Raw genomic sequence first — 22317 nt, 5'->3', positions numbered from 1 at the left:
CGTTTGACATTATTTTGATTTTATACCATACATTTCACGATTGCATCATATGTGCGTCAAACCAGCAAAATATTTTGACTTGATTAATGGAATAAAAGACAAATTTAATAAATAACAATTAAGTAAACATAAGAATAAAATTAATGGGTTATGATAATAGATGATTAAATAATATCGTTTGTGGAACGGGCGTCACGGGGTACTAATCCTTCTCCGTGCGTAACCGTACTCCCAAACCCAAATCTAAAAGATATGTAAATCAGTTTATCGTTCTTTCGACGAATCAAAAATTAATTTTAGATTTCGTTGAGTAGGACAAAATAGGGTGGCCAATCACACTTAAAAAAAGGATTGGTGGCGACTCTCAAGATATGTAATTTTCGCCCACGTCTAATGGTCAGGTTCTTGGACCCGCACGTTACGACAATAATGAGCAATCTATAACAAGTTTCTTCACTAGATTTTGCGTAGTTTACATGATTATTAAGTATATACTTTAAAAGTTCTCCTTGTGAAATTGGAATCTGGTTGACGTTTCTAGGCTAAATTCATGACATAGCTTCTTTAATACTTTGGTAAGTGTAGCACTTCCACAGTAGAAGACACCTGCAACAATACATCAGCAGATAATCAAATTGCAGGGGGACCAAAAAAATTCAATGGCATGCAGTAAAATTATAGCTTCTGGTTGCTTTTACCTATTCGAGAAGATTCATGAGTACTAGCCAGTTGAGAGAAAACTTTCCCCCAATTGGGTCTTGCGAAATGTGTCGTTATCTGTGTCAAAAGGTTTCACGTTAGAAAAATAAGCTTAAGAGAGAAGCCTGTTATTGCACATTCAAGCCTAGCGAAAGCGAAGAAAATTACCCTGCTTTCTGAGACAATATCAACTCCATTCTTAGCCTGTTGAATTTTCTGCACCATGCCGATAAGGGCAGACCGAGCATCGCCTTCTTCATACACACTAGTTAAGTAGTTGTGCATTTCTATCATTTTCTGCAATAATTGATTGGTATAAATTAATTCAGGGAAATAGAAATGGTGAAGTAGAGATTTGTTTTGAAGCTGTTGAAACACACATTTTTGTCATATTCTGCAATGTCATCCATGACACCTTTAAACCATTCGAACGAGCTTTGTTCCCTAGTAACCCAATAGAAATATGCCCTTTCAGGATACTTCTTACCAGGCTTCATACCGCCCTCCATTTGCAAACCATCCTGTATTAGTCAAATTCTATCTAATGTTAAAAATTAAACATCAATTTTGTAAGGATGTCAACAGATTGGAATCTGGTTTGCCAAACTCACAGCAGGCTTGATGCGGCTCAGCAGATCTTTTATGATGCTGATAAATGGGGTTGCCCCAATTCCCAGACCAATAAGCAAGAGAATGTCATACTTCTTATAGTTTTGAGCTGGGGCTCCATAGGGTCCCTTGATGAAGATACTTGGAAATCTGCCAAGAAAGTGAAAACTGTGTTTTATACCAGGTAGAAAACAATGAATTGAGAGAGCTTGTAAAACTACGTGAACCAACAACTGACTCACATAGTTTGTTCCTGTTCATAGTCTGTACTTGATTCTGTTTTTTTAGTTGCTCTGGTTTCCATTCTCATTAAATTGCCTCTTTTTGCTTCCACAGTTGGTGGTTCACAAGCCTGCATTTCTTTGATTTAGATCGACAGAAAAAAGAACAAGAATAGGAACATCTAGAGGGGAAAATACTAAGAAGGGGGACATGATTTCACAAGGTGCCTCTAAGTTTCTATAACATTAATGCCAAATTAATGGGGATGCTCCAGCCCTTATTAAGATTATATGTTTATCACCTTTTCAAATCTATCTTTCAGTTCTCTAGTCCAGTCCCCCAGTGTTCGTATGTGGACGCTCAAGTAGTCATCTTTTGGTGCCGAAGTGATGGAGAAGGGATGCCTGTAATTAAATCAAAGACCCAGTCATGTATGAACATAGATAATTCCGAGACATCGGATAACATTTTCTGACTAATACAAGATAGAATAATATCTGATATATTACCACTCAAATTTAGATATATCATGACACTTGATGAACAGATACATTCCACTTTTATACTTGAATCCTGGAGGCTTGGTCACGTATAGAGCTAGAACATTTCCTGTATATATAACAGCCTGAAATGTCCAAAGAGCAGAATAAATATGATTGATAATAACCCTGGATTTGGAGATTAATGGAAAGGAGATGAAATAAAGGAGGGTTCTATGCATACCTTAATGACATTCACGTTATGCTTGTGTTCCTGGAATCTGGTAAGGAATCTCTCGCTTGCGTAGAATAACATTGGGATCAGGAGATACATCCAAGTCTGCAACGGGCAGAGAGGGTTCCATTAATTTTCTGTGTAACTCATAGAGAATTGATTAATGTTCTTCTAGAATGATTTGAAATTATTTAATGGCACATACCGTCTTCCAGTACCAAGGCTTTTTGAAGATGAGGAAGTAACCATGCAAGATCAGTTGGACATAGACCAAGGTCAGCAAATGATGTGCATACCAGAAAGCATTGAACCCGGCCAATATGGTAAATGGCCATGGTAACTTGACAATATTTCTTCTAAAATTGTGTGTTGCCAGAGTAAACGAAAATAACATTAGAATCACCATAAGTACCCCAGTAATGCCGACTGTATTGTTCACCAGGTCTGCATAACTTGGTTGCTTGTAACCAAAGGCTGGTCCAAGAAGTTCCATGAATTTTCCTGTTGGGCATCCAGATATTTTCGGAAAATTACAAGCAAGATGCAAAAAAGTATGGAGACTGGTCCAAATGGCTATTGCTAGTGCAATTAACTTGTGGAAGTTTATATTGTCATCAAAAGGGATTATTTTGTGGAGAAATGTTGATCTGAGCTTAGTCAGAGTTCTTCTACACACTGGAAGGAGAATGAGAGCCATGTCAAGCTTGAGAGCCTCAGCAGAACCCTTGGCAACGCAGACACAATAACCTGTGATTTGATACGTTGCTGACCCGTAGAACTGGATGTACTTCCAAAAGAAGAGGATTAAGTTTATGATTACAAAAAGTGCTACAACCCATATTCTCTTCCAGTTTTCATGGACAAATTCTACGGTCATGGATGTGTATTTGCTTATTGGAGTTCTATATCTTTTAGGGATCATTGCTTTTGCCAGGGACTGCGATTTCTTGTTGAGCTTGCTGCCTTCATCAGAGGTCACCATTCCCCTTAGTAGAATTTCCAACTGCCATATCTGTTGAAAAGAGAAAATTCACAAGAATTCTAGCTTACTTATGTAAATGTGTTCAAATTGGAAAAAAGGAGGAGCCGTCGATGGATAATTTCTGACCTCTATATATCCCAAATGATCAGGGTCAAGCTCTTCCATGATTAAAGATGCATATGCTGCGGCTTGCTGTTTAAGTTTCCCTAGCTTGTTTGCGGAGGCACTCAACACTAAAATCTTTTTGCATAACAATTATGAGAAATCCAATTATGACATGGAAAGAGTAAGAAGAATATAAGGAAGAAATCACAAGTATTCGTGTTCTCACCTCCTTTACCTCTTCCTCTGACAGCTTACCATCACCATTCTTGTCACACCTGGAAGAACCAAAATGTTATCTCCAGCTTGTAAGCACATTAAGGGAGATAGGGACATATAGATTTCTTACATATCAAAGAAAATCTGAAGCCTTGAATCAAGATCTTGATTAGTCATATCTTGCCAGAATGATTGCAACTCTTCCTTGGTTATCCCATCGTCTGGGTTTATTTTTTTACGCCTTGCTAAGGCATCAAATACTCCCCCTGCAAATTCCTTGGAATCTCCCATTCCTACAAGGCATCATATCAAGTTTAATCCTTTCGTTGTTTTTAAAGGAATTGCATGTTTTTAGCAAGGAAGAACTTTATCCAAATGTTGCGTAAGTTTTACCAATGCAGACACCAAATTTATCTCTATGGAGCTTCCCATCAACCGCAAACTGGTTGAAACGCCTTTCCGTTGATTTCCAAGCATCCATTTCCTTCCCAGTGACGGTTCGGTCAAGGAAACGTAGACTCTGAATCCCTTTCGCAGCGGAAGAGGCAGTTCTTTGCACTCTAGGAATATTTGGTGGAGCCCCATTTGACCTCTTCCTAGCAGTACTTATAAGCCTCCTGAAGGATGTCACCCTGGAGGCACTCCGTGGTAACGCCGGGGAAATACTCGTATTCCTGGATAACCCGGCTGCAGTGCTCGAATTCCGAGACAACCCGGTTAAACTGCCTGGATTCGGAGGTAACCCTGAGGAAGTACTCGGATTCCTGGAGTGGGATGCAGTGTTGGAAGTACTTGTGTCCCTGGTGAAGGCTGCTTCATTGGGACAAGTGGAGATGGATGTCCCAGACTGGGCATTTAGAGGAACATCGGCCATTCCATCAATCTCAATGCTCTCAAGCATCCATTTCCTTGAATTGTCTTCGCTTGCATCCCCTGAGAGATTCCTCGTTCCCCTGTCCCTCATAATTCTGTGTCTTCTTCCGTTTCTTCACCTTGTAATGAAAATCACCGAAACCCCAAAGACAATGGTGACAAGAACGAATCGAGAGATGATGGTTGAGAGAAGGAAACGAAAAGAAACGGTCAAACTTGAGTTGAAAGGAGGGAAGACACATTTGAGATTCAGTTAGTTATGTGCGTTTTGTCTGAAAATAGCAATTGTTAAGAGCCTGTCAAGGCAGCCAAGCCTATGAGAATCAGAGAAAGCTCTTTATTGCTTTCCCTATAAATCAATAAATGAAGAGCTCCAATTGGAAACCGGTGTGTAACTTAGTTTTTAAAAAACTGTGCTACTTTCTGTTTTTTTTTTTCTACTTATCTTTCTATTTTCATGGACAACCAACAACTCAACAACTATTGCCAAGTAGGAAATGATAACTTATTTCCTAAACTTGAAAACCCAAAAATGAAGAACAAAATCACAGGTTTCCCAATTCATGGGAAGAACAGAAAATTTATTGTTTGTGTAAGTTATCGTGTGCTTGTTGTAGTCCATTGTAATATTAAATATTTTAAATATTAACATAATATATTAATATATTATAATAAATAATAATATAATTATGTAATCACGTGATAATTTTATTTTTTACGTCAATATCATATCAGTAATATATTGTTTTGATTAACGATAGTTTGTCAATCGTTAGTCATGAGAGGCTATTTGATAAAAAAATATATAAGAATTTGATTTAAGGTATGTATAAAATAATAAAAATTTTATTCAAAATTTTTTAAAATATTAGACCTATATCTTAAAATTCAAAATATGGTCTAAAAGTAATTATTGCTATATTTCAATGATCAAATGTCAATTGTCAAAGAGAGATTATATACCATCAAGATTTTATAACGATACCTAACTTAATTACATGTTAAAAAGAGGCCCTTTGTTCTTCATTGACTTTGGTTGATGTAATGTAAATGGAATCAGCATGTACGGACTACATTTTTGGTCAATAAACCAAATGTTTCCATTGTTCTCGAATCAGTGAACGAGTTGACACGTTGCATGACATTTACGTTGGAAAGCATGTCCTATGATATTCTTTTGCCCTCGTTATTTCTCTTTCAACATGTCCCATAATATGTTGGGTTTCTCTCTCTCTCTCTCTTTTTTCTTTTATAAAAATAAATTGATAGTCCTATATGTTAGTAGTAATTCCTTATCCCTTATGAATTACAAATTTATGTCAATGGTACTTTTTGTACCTCTATTCTTAAATAATAAAAAAAATCCTAAATTATATTAATGTATATAATTAAGTTTCTATAATATACTGTACTCAAAAATTTCGTATTCATTATACTTACGTAAACTTAATAGAGATGAACTATGTTTCCATTTTCTCTTATTCACATTTATCGCTTGATATATGACGTGATTATCTCAATTGATATATAATCATGTTATTAATTCACGTAGATAGAAAATATTAATTGACATGTGATCTAATAGCTATTAATTTTTTATTATAAATTAAAAGTTTGTGTGGATATAATAATAAAAAAATATAATTTTTTTATTAAATATAAATAAAAAATAAAAGACTTCTTTGAGTATTGTAAGAATGTAGAGCTCAATTACATAAATTCATATAATTCATGAGCTTTTTTATTATTTAAGTTTATAGTCTTTTTAAAACATAAATATAGATATGGTAAGATTACGCATTCTAATAACATGTTAACAGTTTAATTATCATATAAAAATGGATTTTTTTTTCTTTTTGGTTTTTTAAAGGAAAAATGTTTATGTTTATAACAATAACGGTTTAACTACCACCATTCCAGTTTCACTGGACTGCCTCCACGTTCATCCGTACAACTCCAAAAAGGAAACCTTTAAATGAAGGGAAAAAAGAGAAGGGGATTGAACGACGTCGAAGAGGGAAATAGCGCCTCAAGAGGGACAGATCCAACGGCCGGAAACTTCCTAAATCGCTCGTCTGGCTTCCTTGCTCTCTTTCTCTTTCGCACGAACTCAACTCGCTGAGTCGAGTCGAGTCGAGTCACCCCCTTTCTCTCTCTTTCACCAAACCCTTTAGTTCCTTTCCACTCTCTTTCTTTCTCTCTTTCCTCTACCTCCGCGCCCCCCCCCTCTGCCCTTTTTGGTCTTTTCTCCTCCAATCTCTATTCGACGGCTCCCATCCTTCCACGTCACCACCGTCTTCTTCATCCCCTTCCCTCCCCTTGCCCTCTATCTCCTTCCTATTTTATTTAATCCCCTTTAGGGTTTCCCAGATTTAACCAATTTCTTATTTTTTTCGCTCTCCGTATTTTTTTTTTCAAATTAAGAAGAAGAAGAAGAAGAAATCTCCAAATCTTCAATTCCTCGACTCTCTCAATTTCGACGCAGATTCTTCTTTCCTTCGAATGAGGTATTGTTTTTCTTCTCAATTTCAATTTTATTTCGTTCTGATTTATTTTATTGTAGTTGTTATTCTGCCGTTTGTAATTTCAAAATTTGACAATTTCTTTTCGTTTGTTTGTTTCTGTTAGGGTTTTGATGAATTGGCTTTATTCGGAAACGGTGAAAATAGTGTTTTGAAAATTTGATAGAATTGAGGAATTAGATTTTATTTTGTTTGTTTTCGGTGTTTTATGTTATGATGGCGATTGAGAAGAATAACTTTAAAGTTTCACGATTTGATTCGGAGTTTTCGCCGGGTAGTCGAGAGACGACTATGTCGAGTGACGAGGATGAACTTCAACGTAGAAGCCCCGCCGTTGATTCTGATGATGATGATGAATTTGATGATGCTGATTCTGGGGCAGGTTCAGATGACTTTGATTTGTTGGAATTAGGTGAAACCAGGGCTGAATTTTGCAAAGTTGGGAACTTGACTTGCTCTGTTCCTTTCGAGTTATATGATCTTCCTGGATTGGAAGATATTTTATCTCTTGATGTGTGGAATGAGTGTTTAAGTGATGAAGAAAGGTTTAGCCTTTCTAAGTTTTTGCCTGATATGGATCAGGACACATTTATGCGAACTTTGTATGACCTTCTTAAGGGTAATAATTTTCATTTTGGGAGTCCCATTAAGATGTTGTTTGATATGTTGAAAGGAGGGCTTTGTGAGCCGAGGGTTGCACTTTATCGGGATGGTTTGAATTTCTTTCAGAAGCGGCAGCATTACCATCATTTGAGGAAGCATCAGAATGGTATGGTGGTTAATCTTTGTCAAATAAGGGATGCTTGGCTTAATTGTAGGGGATACAGTATTGAGGAGCGGCTTCGTGTTTTGAATATTATGAGAAGTCAAAAGAGTTTGATGCATGAGAAAATGGAAGATGAGGATTCTGAATCTTCCGAAAGAGATGATTTGGATGATGGGTCGTGGAGAAAAAGGGTTAAGGAGCGGAAAGCTTTGCAGAAAATGGGTCGTCACTCTGGCTATGGGGTTGATCCAAGTTTAGAATTCATTTCACGAGCACAGCCGATGGCTTTGGAACCAGCAAAGTACAGGAAGCAGAATCCGAAAGGTATACTGAAAACAGGTGGGTCAAAATTACCTTCTGCAAAAGAGTTTGGCAGCCACTTTTACCCTGGTTTAGATATGAATTCTGAGCTATATGGTTTGGCAGGAACTCTTCCTCGACAAAAATATGAGTCAGGGGCAGCACTCAGGGCAAGGGATCGGATGAGGTTAGATGATGATGCTGAAGACCCAATGTTTGGAATGGGTTTTCAACGAGACCGAAATGCTGTGCGTGATAGCATCATTAATAAATCAGGTTCATTGAGAGCAGGGAAGAAGTATGACCTTTTAAGAGGGGAAGAATTAGCTGGTGATAGTTTCATGGCTTTGCCTCTGTCTTCAAAGAATGATTTGCAGGCCTATGGTAGGAAAAGGAATGTAAATCAGTTGTCAGAGGCAAAAGTATATTCTACAAAGCCGCCTAACATGAGAGCATCCTATGATTTTGCCAAAAAGTCCAAATATGCTGAAAACCATCAGCAATTTGCAGTTGGAGATCAGATAAAGTCTATGAAAGGCCGAACTCCACCACTGCCATCGAAAGGGAGTCGAGTTGACTTATCAGAACGTGCTGAACTGTTTTGGCAAAATAAGAACCAAGGAGAAGATATCTCTGTGGATTTGTCTGTTAGATCTGATGATTGGAATATTAGGAGCAAGAAGTGGAAAACAGGCCGAGAGTCTCCTGATCTCAGTTTTAAATCATATAAAGCATCCTTACCACAGATGAATGACCGATACTTGCATTCAGATGGTAGAATGAAACAATCACAGGAGAAGATCAGAGGGAACTATGTGCAAAATGGGGGACCACTTATGGCTGCTTTGAAAGGTAGTAGAGCGTTCATTAAAAATGATGAAACAGAATCTGATTCATCTGAGCAATTCGATGATGACGAGGATAGCAATCCTTTAATGAGAAGCAAGTTCGCATACCCTAGTGGTGTCATAGAAGGATCTAGGTTGTCCTCATTGAAGTCTGGCCTAGATTCTAGAAAGACCAAATCTTTGAAGAAAGATACTATGGAGGATGCATGGGCTGTTGATGGAAACGCACGCTTCTCCAGAAAGAGCATTGGGGAAAATGTGCATGTGCCAGGAGTAGAAAGCTACTATTTGAAAGGAAAACAGAAGGGTAAGATGCATGAACGTAGTCCCTTGCATAACTCTTCTTCAAGAGTTTTGGACGAGGTTGATAGGAAACAAGTTTACAAGTTGCGCAAGAACGGCCAGTTACGAGGGGAACCTGGTGATAGGTTACACATGTCCTCATCGAGGGCCTATCCTGCTGAGAAAAGGCAGAAAGGTGAAGTTGCCTATGATCATTCTATGTCTCAGTCAAATTATCTGAATAATTATCTTGTTGATGAGGAGGATGCTTCACCAGTGACACTATCACATGTAGAAGAGATTAACTTGGGTAGAACTAGGAAGAAAGGCCAGAGCATTGAAGCTTATGATCGTCGTGAAAACTCTGAAGCTTCATTGCTAGGGTGCAACACTGTGACAAAGAAGAGGAAAGGGAAGGAGTATGTGGCAGATGTTGATAGAACAGATGAAGATGGTAACCTGCAGTCTAACCTTCAGCAGCAAACTGATGATTCTCCTTTCTTGAAGAAAAAGGGAAAACGGAAAGTGGAGGTTGATGCTGGTACTTCAGATATGGAAGTTTCTGAGCTGCATGCTGCAGAAATGGGAGCCACAGATGTTGAGATGGAAACCAAACCACAGAAAAAGCCATTTACTTTGATTACCCCGACAGTTCATACTGGTTTCTCATTCTCAATTATACATCTTCTTTCTGCTGTTCGCATGGCAATGATTACTCCACTTCCAGAAGATTCCTTAGAGGTTGGTAAACCTAGAGAGGAGCAGAGTGGAAAGCAAGAAGGTAGTATGAATGGGGTTCTCTCTCGTGACAATGCAGTTACTAATAATTTGGACCATCCTGTGCAAACAAGTGTGCCTTCTCTTACTGTTCATGAGATTGTTAACCGTGTAACAGTGAATCCTGGAGATCCATGTATCCTTGAGACACAAGAACCACTTCAAGATTTAGTTAGGGGAGTTCTGAAAATTTTCTCATCAAAAACAGCACCTTTGGGAGCAAAAGGTTGGAAAGCACTTGTTGCCTATGAAAAGTCCACAAAAAGTTGGTCTTGGGTTGGTCCTGTTACACATAGCTCAAATGATCATGAGACTATTGAGGAGGTGACGTCCCCTGAAGCCTGGGGTCTCCCTCATAAAATGCTTGTCAAATTGGTTGATTCATTTGCTAATTGGCTAAAAAATGGTCAAGAGACTCTCCAACAAATAGGGAGTCTTCCTGCACCACCACTGGAACTGATGCAGGTCAATTTAGATGAGAAAGAAAGGTTCAGAGACCTAAGAGCTCAGAAGAGCCTTAACACCATTAGCTCAAGTTCTGAAGAAGTGAGAGCTTATTTCCGTAGGGAGGAGCTTCTTAGGTATTCTATTCCTGACAGGGCCTTCTCTTACACAGCTGCTGATGGTAAAAAATCAATAGTTGCTCCCTTGAGAAGGTGTGGAGGTAAGCCAACTTCAAAGGCTCGAGACCATTTTATGCTGAAACGTGATCGGCCACCACATGTTACGATTCTTTGTCTTGTGAGAGATGCTGCTGCCAGATTGCCTGGAAGTATTGGCACCCGTGCAGATGTTTGTACTTTGATAAGAGACTCTCAATACATTGTTGAAGATGTTTCTGATGCACAAGTTAACCAGGTTGTTAGTGGGGCCTTAGACCGTTTGCATTATGAACGTGATCCTTGTGTACAATTCGATGGAGAGAGGAAATTGTGGGTTTATTTACATAGAGAAAGAGAAGAAGAAGATTTTGAGGATGATGGTACTTCATCCACTAAGAAGTGGAAGAGGCAGAAAAAAGATCCCACAGAGCAATCTGATCAAGGAGCTGTAACTGTGGCTTTCCATGGGACTGGGGATCAGTCAGGATTTGATTTGGGCTCTGATCTCAATGTTGAACCGTCATGTGTTGATGATGATAAGAAAATGGAAACAGACTGTCATGATAGACAAAATGGGGAGGATAATGCTGACACCAGTCATGGGTCTGAGCAAGGTAACACTCAGCAGGGTCATCCAATGACGTGGGAGCCTCTTGACCTAAATCCTGTGCAAGAGAGCAAATTGCTATGTCAAGAAAATTCCACTAATGAAGATTTTGATGATGAAACTTTTGGGAGAGAAAGACCAGTTGGACTCCTGAGGGCAAGCATATTATGATCAAATATTTCAGGTAGTTTTCAAGATTTTTATGAAATATTTATGGTGTACAGATTGTTGTTTGTTAGCTGTTGCCAAGTTTATAAATCTCTTTAACCTGATGATCCTTTAGACAGCAATAACTTTAATTGTTCTCACCATTATCACCTCTGTGATTCTGGTAAATTTTTTATGAACATGTGTAATTACGAATTTAGTTGACACTTAGAAAGCTATTAGCATCTTGTTTTGGTAAGTTGTGTCTGTCACACATACTGCCTTGTTTTTGTTGGCAAAATCGAAGTAGGACATTTTGTTTAAAATCTATGAAGCTTGCAGATGACCATAATTATAGATATAAGGAAGGATTATTTAACTCAGCCTGAAACTCTTTTATTTTAAAATTTTTTAATACTTTTTTTTTAAAATTGCAACTTCAAAGAAAGGAGATGAAGATGTTTGTATTTTTGTACTTTGCCACTGACCTGAGTGGTTTTCTGACCAAGTGAAGCACTGATTTATTTTGCAGGTTAAAGTCCACCTAGGGTAGGAAGGCAGGGTTCTCATTTCCCTATCCAAGGTGTGTGTTATAGGTTGGACGGTTACATTTGTATAGTGAGTCTAGCACAAAATGTTAGGTTAGAATGTGATCTTCTAATGGTCCCCCAAGAATGTGTTTTAGAACAGGTGGATAACTTGATGATTCTGCATCCCATAAATATTTTTTGATTTCATATTTTTATAATTTCCAAGTATAGTTCCCATATGTTCACTGAGCTTATAAAAACACGAGCATTCGTCTTTGTAACACGTGCCCCCATAAAATGCCTATGCCCTTCTGTGCATATGATTTTAGATGTTTTCGTTCTATTTATGTTTGATTGACTTGAGCAGATCTGTTATGTACAAGGGTTTCGGAAATACTAGGTATTTTGATTCATTTTACTTCAACACATTCTTGGATAACTGAAATAGGAGAGAAATGCATTTTGTATGCAAATTATTTACCTCTGGGTTTATCCTAGTAATCAAGTTATCAACAGAATATCATTTTAAGGATAACAAAAGAAAATCTATTTCTAGTATAAATTTGAGACTTCCTGCATGCATGCAGTGGAATTCTTTCAACAAACAATCAATGAATATAAGACAGGAGGCGGCGAGAGAGGTTCATGTTCAGCCCCATTTACGTATTTCTGATTCTGTACACACCTTTTCTTCTTACCAACTATACTCATTTCTTTTTGTCATCTGTTTCTGCCGTCTTCCAGTTCAGCCTTTTAGTTAATAGCAGTGAGAGGAACTCTGGGGTCTCTCAGGGACTGGGCTGCTTCATACGCTGCCAAAATATGTTTTACATCTCCATTCGCTAGTTTTGCAGATTTTGCTTCCCAAAACAACTTCAATAATTCCTCGAATGGAGGAGTTTTGAGTTCCTCAATGGATGACTCACTGGGAAGGTTGAATGGCCTCCTCCTTGGAGTCGAACAGGACGGCTTGTCCACCTGCCAGAGTTAAAAGAGGGTTATAATATGCAAAATGTATGAGATAATAATAATAATCACAAGTTCTTACCATGTATTCTTCCTCGAGACATTTCCCTGCATTCTCTGTAATTTCTACAATCTTGTGGTAGTGACCACCCTTCAATTCCCTCAAATCTTCACAACAGGGAACAATCATCGAGTTCATGTTCCCACATGCATCATGGTCAAGTTGTAATGAGTCTGCCAGCATTTGGTTCGTTGATCAGTTTATTTGAAATTCATGCTGCATATCTGGTATTAATTTATTTTTCTAATCTAGATACTTACGATCGATGGATGTCAGGCAACTGTTGTTTGCAGTGTCTACATCTTCAAGAGCAGTGGACACAGCGGAAGAAAATTGATCGCGGAGGATCTGGTTGGCTTCCATCCCTCCCCTAATCGAAGAAAGAGAAGAATATCAGTGAATATAGAGCTGTAAATTTCTAAAATACTTTTGAGGAAGCGGCTGACCTAACAATGGAATCCACAGAATCAACATTTCTCTTTTCTAGGCTTAGAAGGGATTCTTGAGCATTCCTCCACTGCTGAGAACTCACTCTTGCTTTCTTCAAACTGCATATAATTTTTGTAGAATGTTCAGTGCATACTAAAAAAACACCAATGAAAGCAGAAAATTAATGCCTGGGAAAAATGTCCTCTATGCATCATCATCACGAAAACAGCCCATACCAGTTCTGAAGAACCTCTTCCATGTCTTTCTTTCCACTTTCTACAGCAGAAGTATCCTCAAAATAGTGGGATTCTGTGTTCTCCATGTGAACTGTCCATTCCGTTTTAACAAGGGAAGTCGACTCTTGCATGGTAGACATCTCTTTCTGTAGTTCACTGGTTTTGCTGGATGTGTTCTCCCGGAGATCATGGACTGCCATCTGAACCTAAAAGGAAAAGAAATACAGGAATTTATTCCTCAAAAGCAGTTATCAAGCACAGATCAAGAACACACAGCCCATAAGAATGTCAAGATAAGAAGCAATTGGTACCAGTTTTTTCTTCCTAGCACTTGAACCTGCAAGCAGCTCTGCCACCTTTTGTAACAATTGCTTCTCTTCATTAGCAGCACATTCCTACATGTGTAATAGAATGTATTAAATTTAACAGTAAAAGGCTTTAATAAAAGCAAGTCTATCTGAATTAAATACAGTAACTACCTCAAACTTCTTTTCAAATTCAGACAGGTTCTTATCATTGACTGTTTGTGCTTCTTCCACTATTTTGGTCAGCTTGGATGCATGCATGTCTAAAGTCTCAAAGAAATTCACTGTTATTTTAGAAATCGACCTTGCAGTGTCCACTGCCCTGAAATGTGCCTGTATATGACATAGAAAATTTTATGTAACAAGTGAGTCTACTCCTGAACACCTCACAGTTACAGATTAGCCAAGACATAAAGCAATAGATTACAAACCTCACGCTGCTGCTGTGCAAATGTAGTCAGCTTCTCCTCTTGCTTGTAAAGACTACTTTGAAGGTCATTAAGTAATGCATCAGCCTCGGAAGCAATTCCTTTGAAAAGCTGAACCATATAAATAACTTCATAAGCAGAAGAAGTAGATAAGGAAGGTCCACTTAAAAACTAGCTATCTGAATACTGCTTACCTCTTCCAGGTCATGTGAGTGCTTAGAAACTTCAGAATTTAGATCACCAAAAGTTGACTTGGAATTTCCATCAAGCTCTATGGCTATATTGTCCAATGCTTTGATACCCGAACCATACGTGTTCTTCAACTTCCCTAACCTTCCACGAAGTTCTTCCGTAGCCTTCAGTTATAAAAAGGGCAAGATATTAGAGACTATACAAATCAAGTCCCAGAATATGTTTAAATATGATTGAAACCATACCTCTGACTTTGTTGATACAAAGGACTGCATATCTTCCTCCATGTCTTTCAGTTGCTGCTCTTGTTGAGTCACAGAAGCTGCCACAGTCTTATGCAAAATTTCAAGCTGCTGCGTCAACTGGGACTGGAACTTCTGGATAAGTGCTATATTTCCATCCTCAATTTTATCCTTCCTTTCTGAAAACCAAACAGCATTAAAAAGAAACATACTTGTAGAGAACAAACCATGCTAAAACAAAGTGCACTCTGAAGAAAACTAACCGATCTTGGCAAACAAATCTGAGACATCCGATGCAGCATTCTCAAGCTCTGCTCGGAGTTCAAAAGCACGCTCAACAAGTACTTTCTCTGAAAAAATAGCAATGAGCGTATTTATCGTCAGAAACATAATATATAAACAGGCATCAGTTCAAACTAGAGAAAGGTAAAGCCAGAAAGCTATTACATTTATTTTTTATTATCAGAAATATATATATTGTATGTCATGAGGACCTTACCTTGTAACTGATGAAAAAGTGAAAAAACAACCACTAAAGGAAGAAAATGGAAAAGGAAAAGGAAAAGAAAGGGGAGACAAAGCCCAGACCAGAGAAGTGTGCCCAAGCATTTTTCAACTTACCAGATTTGAGGAGATTAGATATTAAAAATTCCTTCTCTTTAATTGTTGCATTTGCTTGTCTATGATTATCTTCGAGATCAAACAATGCATGTTCAGTTTCCTCCAGCTTCTTCTGAAAAAAAGAAAGAGAGGGTTCAATTCTGTCACAATATTAGACGAGAAAAGAGCTAATATGACATTTGTTAGTTGACCATCCAAAAACTGTAATACCTCTGTCTTTTCAAGTTTCTCACTTAAATCTGAAGTCAACAGCCGCTGTGAATTGTACAGTTCCTGAAGCTCAGTAATTTGCTGCATAGAAGTAAGAGACAATAATTAACTTGACCCCTAAATCCTACATCTCAAAGAACAAAACGGTAGTTTTCAATTAAATGTACCTTGTCCTTAGATTCCGATTCAAGTTCCATGCGCTCTATTTTTTCAGTCATAGCCTGATGTAAAAGTTAATATTTATTAGAAATATTAATAATATTCATTCTACCATGAAACTTGGGATAAAAAATTCTACCATTGAATTATATGGTTAGCATCAAACCTTCTTCTCAGCTTCTTCATTGAGATAGCGATCTCGTGGAATATAAATTCCATTTTTTTCTCTTGCAGCATACACCTCTGATTAAACATAAAAAAGGATAATTCACAAGGATCACATATAAGAACTGATTGATGAGGTAATTAAGTTTTCTTGGCAAAAAATTTAGGAAGTAGTCAACTACCTTGCTTCAGCCGATCAATTTCAGAATATAAATCTTTTATTAAAGCAGATTTCATCATCTTCTGGTTAATCTGAAATATTAACAAATTTCAATTATTTCAGCATGTTGCAAAAAGAAAAAACAATTTAACTTCACATATAAGAGAAATAAGAAATAATTCAGCTTTATGATGTGAAAGAATTTAGCAACAAAAAGCTAAAAAAATGTGATGGTGATGACTAAACCACTGACCTCTGGTTTGTTCTTGATGTTCTTGGCACGATGTGCATAATCTAGGGTGCTGAGTGTTTCTTCCAGACAATGGATGGAAGGAGATATTGTGGCAATTATACATGTCTTTGTTTTCCCCCCCAAGGAATCCCTCAACAGCCTTGTTAGTTTGCTATCTCTGCAATTGTAAATGTATTATACAATCTTATCCCAAACAAACAAGATGCTAATGAGAAATTTTCAGCTACTGATAATTCATACCTATATGGAACATGACCAGAGTGCTCAACAAGTGCATTGATAACACGACCAAGAGTAAGCAAGCTTTTGTTAATCTCTCCAGCTTCCCTCGCTCTGCCCTGTAAGAGTCCATTTACATGGGGATCAACCCTTAAAACTTTCATATATCCTAACATAGACAGCATCAACATAGAGAATTTTTTCATTTGACTGTTGCATAAGACTCATAGCAAGGACATCCACTCCTCAGTCTTCCCAAACATTTGCTAAAGAAAATTATACACTCAGGGTGGTGATGCAATACCTCTCTTGCACCAGAACGTGAAATATTTTCAGAACCAGCAAGGTCAACAAGATTTAGCTTTCCACATTTAATCATCTCTTCCCCTTCTGGAGTACACTCCTTAATGTGGATTGTAATAGAAAATATAGAATGAGAACGACTACTTTGTTTGTTAAGTAGAGTCTCAGCAGTACGCCTTTTAGCAGAACCTTTTTCCAAGATTTTGTAAATTTCATTTGCAGTTGTTACTATCTCTTCTTCCAAGCCCCTGACAAAAACACCTCCTTTTCCATCTTCCATAAGAGCAATGGGTTTCTTAGTTTTATCATCAACAACGAATTTTGAAGTTTCCTCCGGTGCCAAAAGATCTGTTATTTCCTCATTGTAAAGCTCTAGAAATGTAACTTTCATACTATATTCAGCATTCTGAGCTTCTAATATATCAAAAATCTGTTTAACAGCTCTTGGGATAACACCAGCATCGGTTGGAAATTCCCCATTCTGCATAAACCAAAAGTTCACTTAGAATTGAAAGCAAGCAAAAGACAAAGAAATTCATACATGAATTTTTAAATTGTATAAAACAGAAGGAAAAAGTGAACCTTTTTCCTTGCCCCTCCTTCCATTGTGTATGTCTTTCCTGTTCCCGTCTGACCATATGCAAAGATAGTGCAATTATAACCCTCAAGAACTTCATTCACAATTGGAGACACAGCTAGATCAAATAACTCCTTTTGCTGAGACGATGGACCAAAGACCTAAAACATCAATCATCCAACATTATAAATCGTCACTTATATTATCAAATCCTTCTTTACCTTTTAGAACCCAACAAATAAAATTTCAGCTTTTGACTCCCCCCACATCAAGAACCAAACAAATCCTTTTTAATAATAATAAAAAAAAAACCTCCACCCACCAAAACGAAATAATACTAATAATTGAAAAAAAAAGGTGAAACCTTGTCAAAAAGAAAGGTCCTATCAATTTGCTTATTAGCAATATTCTGTACAGCACAAACTTCTCTTCTACTTTCATTACACGATATGACCACCGGCGTATGTATTCTCATTTCATCTTCGCTCAACGGCCTACAAAAAAAAAAATCAAATTTGTTATAATTTTTAATCTTATTCATTTAATTCAATAACTAAATAAAAAGAAGAAGATAAGACTGACCTGCAACGTAAAATAACCTGAACGTTGACGCCTTTATCTTTATCATGTTTGGAACTTGAATTGGAATCGCCTGATCGCAGATCTCGCATCGATTTATCGCTTGAACGTGGCGTTTGCGCTGGAGATAGCGATACCAATCCTCCTCCTCTTCTTTGCTGCTGTGAAGATTCCATTGCAGACAACCTCTAAGGATTCTGCGATTCAAAAGCACGCCGAGCCAACTCGGATTCAGTGAAAATGAAGTAGTATTCTGCAAGATCAAATACATGTACGTTTGTTTAATGAATCTAAAAACGTTTTTGTACACTCGGTGACTGAGGAAAAGCTGAAAACTCTGTGAGTTAACTCGACACTGATGAATCAGCTATTCAGTTACACAAGATCATCATTTTTAAAAATAGAAAGAAAATTTGAATGGAAAGAAAAACAAAAATGTTAATTTTATACACAGATTTGGAAGAAGAACAAATTTTACTAAAAAAAGAAATAAATATGAAATCAAGAAGAAAAATGTGATTGAAATTTATGTATAGATTCGGATCGGAATTAACCGATTTAGACTTTAGACAAAGAGAATCGGCGACGAAAATTCGTCAGTGAAAACTTACAGTGAATAACAAAGCCGGCGAGTCGAAAGGAAATTCAAATGGGGACGATTCTAGAGAGAGAAGAAGCAGAAGAAGAAGAAGCACCTGAGCTTTTTTAGAGTGTAGAGAGAGAGTTAATGAAATCCAAATCGCGACGATTATCTATTCCTCATTTTAAAATAAACAAGAGAGAGAGAGCGTGAGAAAGATGAGAGGGAGCCTCAAGCTTTTAGTTCAGATTTGACGCCGTTTAAAAGTATGGACGGCAACGAGGTTCGGATTGATGTTAGGTTAACGGCGTTAATAGACCTCCGTACATCGTAACATCCGACCGTTATAATGGGAAGCACGAAAGGCTAAAAGGGTGTGAATAAAAAGGCAATTTCGAAAAAATTTGAAAAAGAAACGGTATTTGAGCTTAGTAAATCGCCTCTCACTTTCCCAGATATTACGAGATTACCCCCTCCTTAAATCTGGAGTGCTTTTAAATTTTGAAAGGAAGTTAAGTAGTCATTACTTAAAGCTATTTTGTGCGAAACGGGACAATTTAGTTCTAGTTTCCTGTTAATGAGGAGAGGTGGGAGCCACTCTAATGAAACCAATGGGCCCCAATCCAAGATTTTTGCCAATTTCTTAATGATGATAAAATTTATTTGTTGTGGGGAAATAATTATTTTGTTTTTTTATAATGAATTTTTTTTAAATTTCAATAACTAATTTTGTTTGATATTAAACGAAACAAAATTTAAATTTTAAATCTCAACATTTTAAAAAGAGATAAGAATTATTTATTGCATAGTATTTGTTACGGCTCATTAATATTTGTTAATGTATAAAGAAAAGTCGAATAAGGATAGGTGTGATTTTATAGGAAAATAATAAAGAATGAGTTGGGTTTTTATTGTATATGAATATTATTTTTAAAAAGATTTTTTATTTTATTTTTTTACGTAATTGAAATATTGGATAACTAATTTAGGTATGAAAATTGCTACCAAAAATTCACCCGTTATACCTTTTTCCCATGCATGAAAGCACCAAGCAATCAATACTAATGGAGGAGTTCGTATTTATTAGAGTCTGTTTGGTCTATAAATTAATGATTTTGTTGGCTTGATTTTACATGATAAAGACTCCCAATTTTAACCCACTATTCTTTCTTTTGTCTCTTTTTTGAAAAAGGGATTTGAAAACTAAATTCACCAAAATTAACTAATTTTTTTAATAAATATTTTAAAAACGAATTTATTTTTTTCAAATATATTATTTTTTTTAGTTTTATCTATGTATGTTCCAATGTTGTATAGTTTAACTTATTTTATTCAATGCATAATTACCCGACTTAACGTGAGTCCAGCAATAATTACATTTTAAAAAAAATTTGCATCCCATTAAAAGGTATATTTTCATCATCTATTTAAAAAAGAAATGGATAATTGAATTTAGACAAACACGTGGATGTATATGTACATGTACATATACCTACCTGAAATTGAAATAGACAACTTAATATATTTGAAAAGGAAAGCAAAAGAAAAATCTACAAATTGAAAGGATAATGTACCAAACACCATTAAAAGAAGACTAGGACAATTACTGATAAAAGGTCAATGGTTAGAATGCAAGTTAAGTGTCACTAGCAAACTCTTTGATCTCAAACAAGCATTTAACTACAATAATTAATTAATTAATTAATTAATTCTAATTAATTTTTTCAGTCTTAACCAACAAAATTAAAAAATGGGAATGAAAGGAGGAGGTGGTAATTTAGGTAAAATGTCAGAAGGATTGGGATAGAAAGAGGAAAATTAAACCAACCAAAAGGTAAAGAAAGAAAAGGGGAAGACAAAGTGGGGTTTATATGTGGTGGCAAAGACGCCCCACGTGATAAAGAGTGATGCGAGGAGGCACATGCTCGTTGCTGCCTTCTATGCCTTTTCCTGCTCTTCATTTCAAAGTTCCTTCTAATCCCTTCTTATAAAAAAAAAAAGAAAAGAAAATTAAAATTACCCTCAAGATCTCACTTAATCAAGTCATATAATTAAGATTATAATTAGTAGTTTAGATTGTTAAATTCAAAATTAATACTGAATAAAGACTTGAGAATTTAAACCAAATTTCGAGATAAATAAGTGAAAAATGAAGTATAATTTAATATCTAAGCAATGAAAACAAATTATCTTGATTATTGTGATATTTCATCTCTCTTGGGATATATAAGGGTCTAAGTCTATTACGGATTATAAGTGTTATGTGATTTAGAGTCGAAATGTTATTAGATCAGTAGTACTTAAATTTAAGTTATTATAATTGATATCAGAGTATGTGTCAATTCGATATAAATGTGATATTAAAGTTTTTCAAGATTGTGATTTAGGGTTAAAAAGTTATTGGATAAGTGGTAATTGAATTTAAGTTGTTACAATTGATATCAGAACATGTGTTAACCAGATATAAGTTTTCATATCATATCGGTGAGATTTTGGTCATTCAGAGTGAATTTTTATTGTGATTGTGATGTACGACTTTGGACGAGGATGTCGAAAATGTGAATAGATGAAGTTGTAATACTTCATTCCACATCCGATGAAATGTAATTTTTTAAATTTAAATTTTTAAAAGACATGCCATTTAAATGCAAAAAATAATTAAATCAATAGTGCATGAATCGTTTATAGTTATTGCTCATAATTTTTATTAAAACCTTGATTCTAATTAAGTATCAAAGTCATAAACTTGAACATTTTATATGATAGATAGGGACATTAAAATATAAATCAAGTGGAGGAATAAGCACTTATTTTATCATTTTTCCTGAACTCAATAATGTCACCTACACCTTTTAAAGCAAAGCTTGTAAAGGAAACAAGGTCTGGATTGTGAAGTTTGTGTTGATTTCATGTCATTGTTTCCTAAAAGAGGTCACGAAAAGGTGCCACTTGCAAACCCAAGTGTTGTTTCCAAACAAAAATCTTGACATTTAAGAGAGTATCTCCCAGGAGAGGGAACTACCATTAATGATGAATGTTGAATTTGATTGATCCCTGGATCTTGTTTAGAATTTCAACCTTTTTACAACACACCCATGGCTCAAAATAAAAAATTAAAATTGGAACAGAACACTAATCTAATGCTAAGCTAAGCTTTGCTCCAGTGAGCCTGAGTAGAATACAATACTTTGACTTCTCAGATCAGATCCCCTCCATGTGCAAGAACACTGAGGATCACTTCTAGCTCACCTAATCTTCCAAAAACCATTGTTTCAAAAGCTTGATTGCAATGACAAAACTGATGTCATTTAACTACTCCACTTTGGACAGGTAACTGAATCCCACATGGCTGCCTCTGGGGTTAAAAGGATGAAGACAACTCTTTGGTATTATCTTTTTCCCTCCTGCAAAAGTAGAGAAACGCAGCAGCAAAAGGATGTTACCTGTCATTCTGTAAGGCGGAACTGTTTAATTACTTGGGACATACTTTATGTATTTGCTGCGTATGCTTTACTTCACTTCTTTATACACTTGTTGGTAACTAATTACCCTTTCTTTCTTTGACAATTCTTGCACTTGAAAGAGGACTTGATTCTGTCCAGTTTCCACTATGAAAAATATATTTATCCTTTTGTTATTCCAATTCCCAACATATATTCCTTTAGCAAAAAAGTGATTTCCTGGACAATACTTCAGCTATAACCTGAAGCATTACCTGCATCATGATAAAAGCTGTTAGTTGGTGAGATGCAGACTAGTTGGATGCTGTTATTTGATGGGTGCATTGAGATTTATTGATTGAAATGGCGAATCTAGCCAATCCAAGTTAAA

The 22317-nt window shown here is 36.4% G+C and overlaps 3 protein-coding genes across 7 annotated transcripts; 1 reads left to right on the top strand and 2 right to left on the bottom strand.

Annotated features, from left to right (window-relative positions):
• Positions 1-496: 496 nt before the first annotated feature.
• LOC18590802 (putative respiratory burst oxidase homolog protein H) lies at positions 497-4187 on the bottom strand. The gene is made up of 14 exons (XM_088810092.1): positions 3941-4187; positions 3678-3840; positions 3558-3606; positions 3353-3466; positions 2450-3256; positions 2254-2349; positions 2040-2155; positions 1832-1934; positions 1551-1660; positions 1314-1458; positions 1080-1220; positions 868-996; positions 699-777; positions 497-606 (listed from the first exon to the last, which is right to left on the bottom strand). Exons 1-14 carry the CDS (start codon positions 4026-4028, stop codon positions 497-499), a joined length of 2250 nt encoding a protein of 749 aa, XP_088666218.1. The 5' UTR covers positions 4029-4187.
• Positions 4188-6448: 2261 nt separating this feature from the next.
• LOC18590801 (nuclear factor kappa-B-binding-like protein) lies at positions 6449-14009 on the top strand. Of its 4 annotated transcripts, none has more exons than XR_001929430.2 (4): positions 6449-6927; positions 7049-11308; positions 11804-11854; positions 13105-14009. XR_001929430.2 is itself a non-coding variant. In XM_018127282.2 (4 exons), the coding sequence occupies exons 2-3, from the start codon at positions 7156-7158 to the stop codon at positions 11293-11295; spliced, it is 4053 nt and encodes a 1350-aa protein (XP_017982771.2). In that variant the 5' UTR covers positions 6450-6927; positions 7049-7155; the 3' UTR covers positions 11296-11308; positions 11804-12131. The 4 variants fall into 4 exon arrangements, 2 of the variants coding, with proteins under 2 accessions (XP_017982771.2, XP_017982770.2); XR_001929429.2 differs by having other exon boundaries at positions 13081-14009; XM_018127282.2 differs by lacking the exon at positions 13105-14009 and having other exon boundaries at positions 6450-6927; positions 7049-8047; positions 8135-11308; positions 11804-12131.
• On the bottom strand, positions 12380-18679 carry LOC18590800 (P-loop containing nucleoside triphosphate hydrolases superfamily protein). Of its 2 annotated transcripts, none has more exons than XM_088810091.1 (23): positions 18518-18679; positions 17910-18103; positions 17692-17821; positions 17333-17488; positions 16752-17231; positions 16469-16566; positions 16229-16385; positions 15998-16067; positions 15817-15893; positions 15659-15712; positions 15492-15572; positions 15282-15390; positions 14924-15010; positions 14664-14839; positions 14421-14582; positions 14230-14337; positions 13973-14131; positions 13805-13888; positions 13494-13699; positions 13275-13376; positions 13089-13198; positions 12850-13001; positions 12380-12779 (listed from the first exon to the last, which is right to left on the bottom strand). In XM_088810091.1, exons 2-23 carry the CDS (start codon positions 18080-18082, stop codon positions 12555-12557), a joined length of 3156 nt encoding a protein of 1051 aa, XP_088666217.1. In that variant the 5' UTR covers positions 18083-18103; positions 18518-18679; the 3' UTR covers positions 12380-12554. The 2 variants fall into 2 exon arrangements, with proteins under 2 accessions (XP_088666217.1, XP_088666216.1); XM_088810090.1 differs by having other exon boundaries at positions 15282-15393; positions 18518-18678.
• Positions 18680-22317: the final 3638 nt, after the last annotated feature.

Source organism: Theobroma cacao, chromosome 9 (genome assembly GCF_053813885.1).
Source record: "Theobroma cacao isolate CCN51 chromosome 9, ASM5381388v1, whole genome shotgun sequence".
Classification (NCBI taxonomy): Eukaryota; Viridiplantae; Streptophyta; class Magnoliopsida; order Malvales; family Malvaceae; genus Theobroma; species Theobroma cacao.
This window is presented reverse-complemented; position numbering and strand designations above follow the sequence as displayed.

Coding starts and splice junctions, on each gene's coding strand:
- LOC18590802 (XM_088810092.1), bottom strand. CDS start 4,028: ATGGATGCTTGGAAATCAACGGAAAGGCGTTTCAACCAGTTTGCGGTT. Junction 3,467..3,557: donor CAGAGGAAGAGGTAAAGGAG/GTGAGAACACGA, acceptor TTATGCAAAAAG/ATTTTAGTGTTGAGTGCCTC. Junction 2,350..2,449: donor AGCCTTGGTACTGGAAGACG/GTATGTGCCATT, acceptor TGCCCGTTGCAG/ACTTGGATGTATCTCCTGAT.
- LOC18590801 (XM_018127281.2), top strand. CDS start 7,156: ATGATGGCGATTGAGAAGAATAACTTTAAAGTTTCACGATTTGATTCG.
- LOC18590800 (XM_088810090.1), bottom strand. CDS start 18,082: ATGGAATCTTCACAGCAGCAAAGAAGAGGAGGAGGATTGGTATCGCTA. Junction 16,068..16,228: donor ACATCAAGAACAAACCAGAG/GTCAGTGGTTTA, acceptor TTAATATTTCAG/ATTAACCAGAAGATGATGAA. Junction 14,840..14,923: donor AGATTTGTTTGCCAAGATCG/GTTAGTTTTCTT, acceptor TTTGGTTTTCAG/AAAGGAAGGATAAAATTGAG.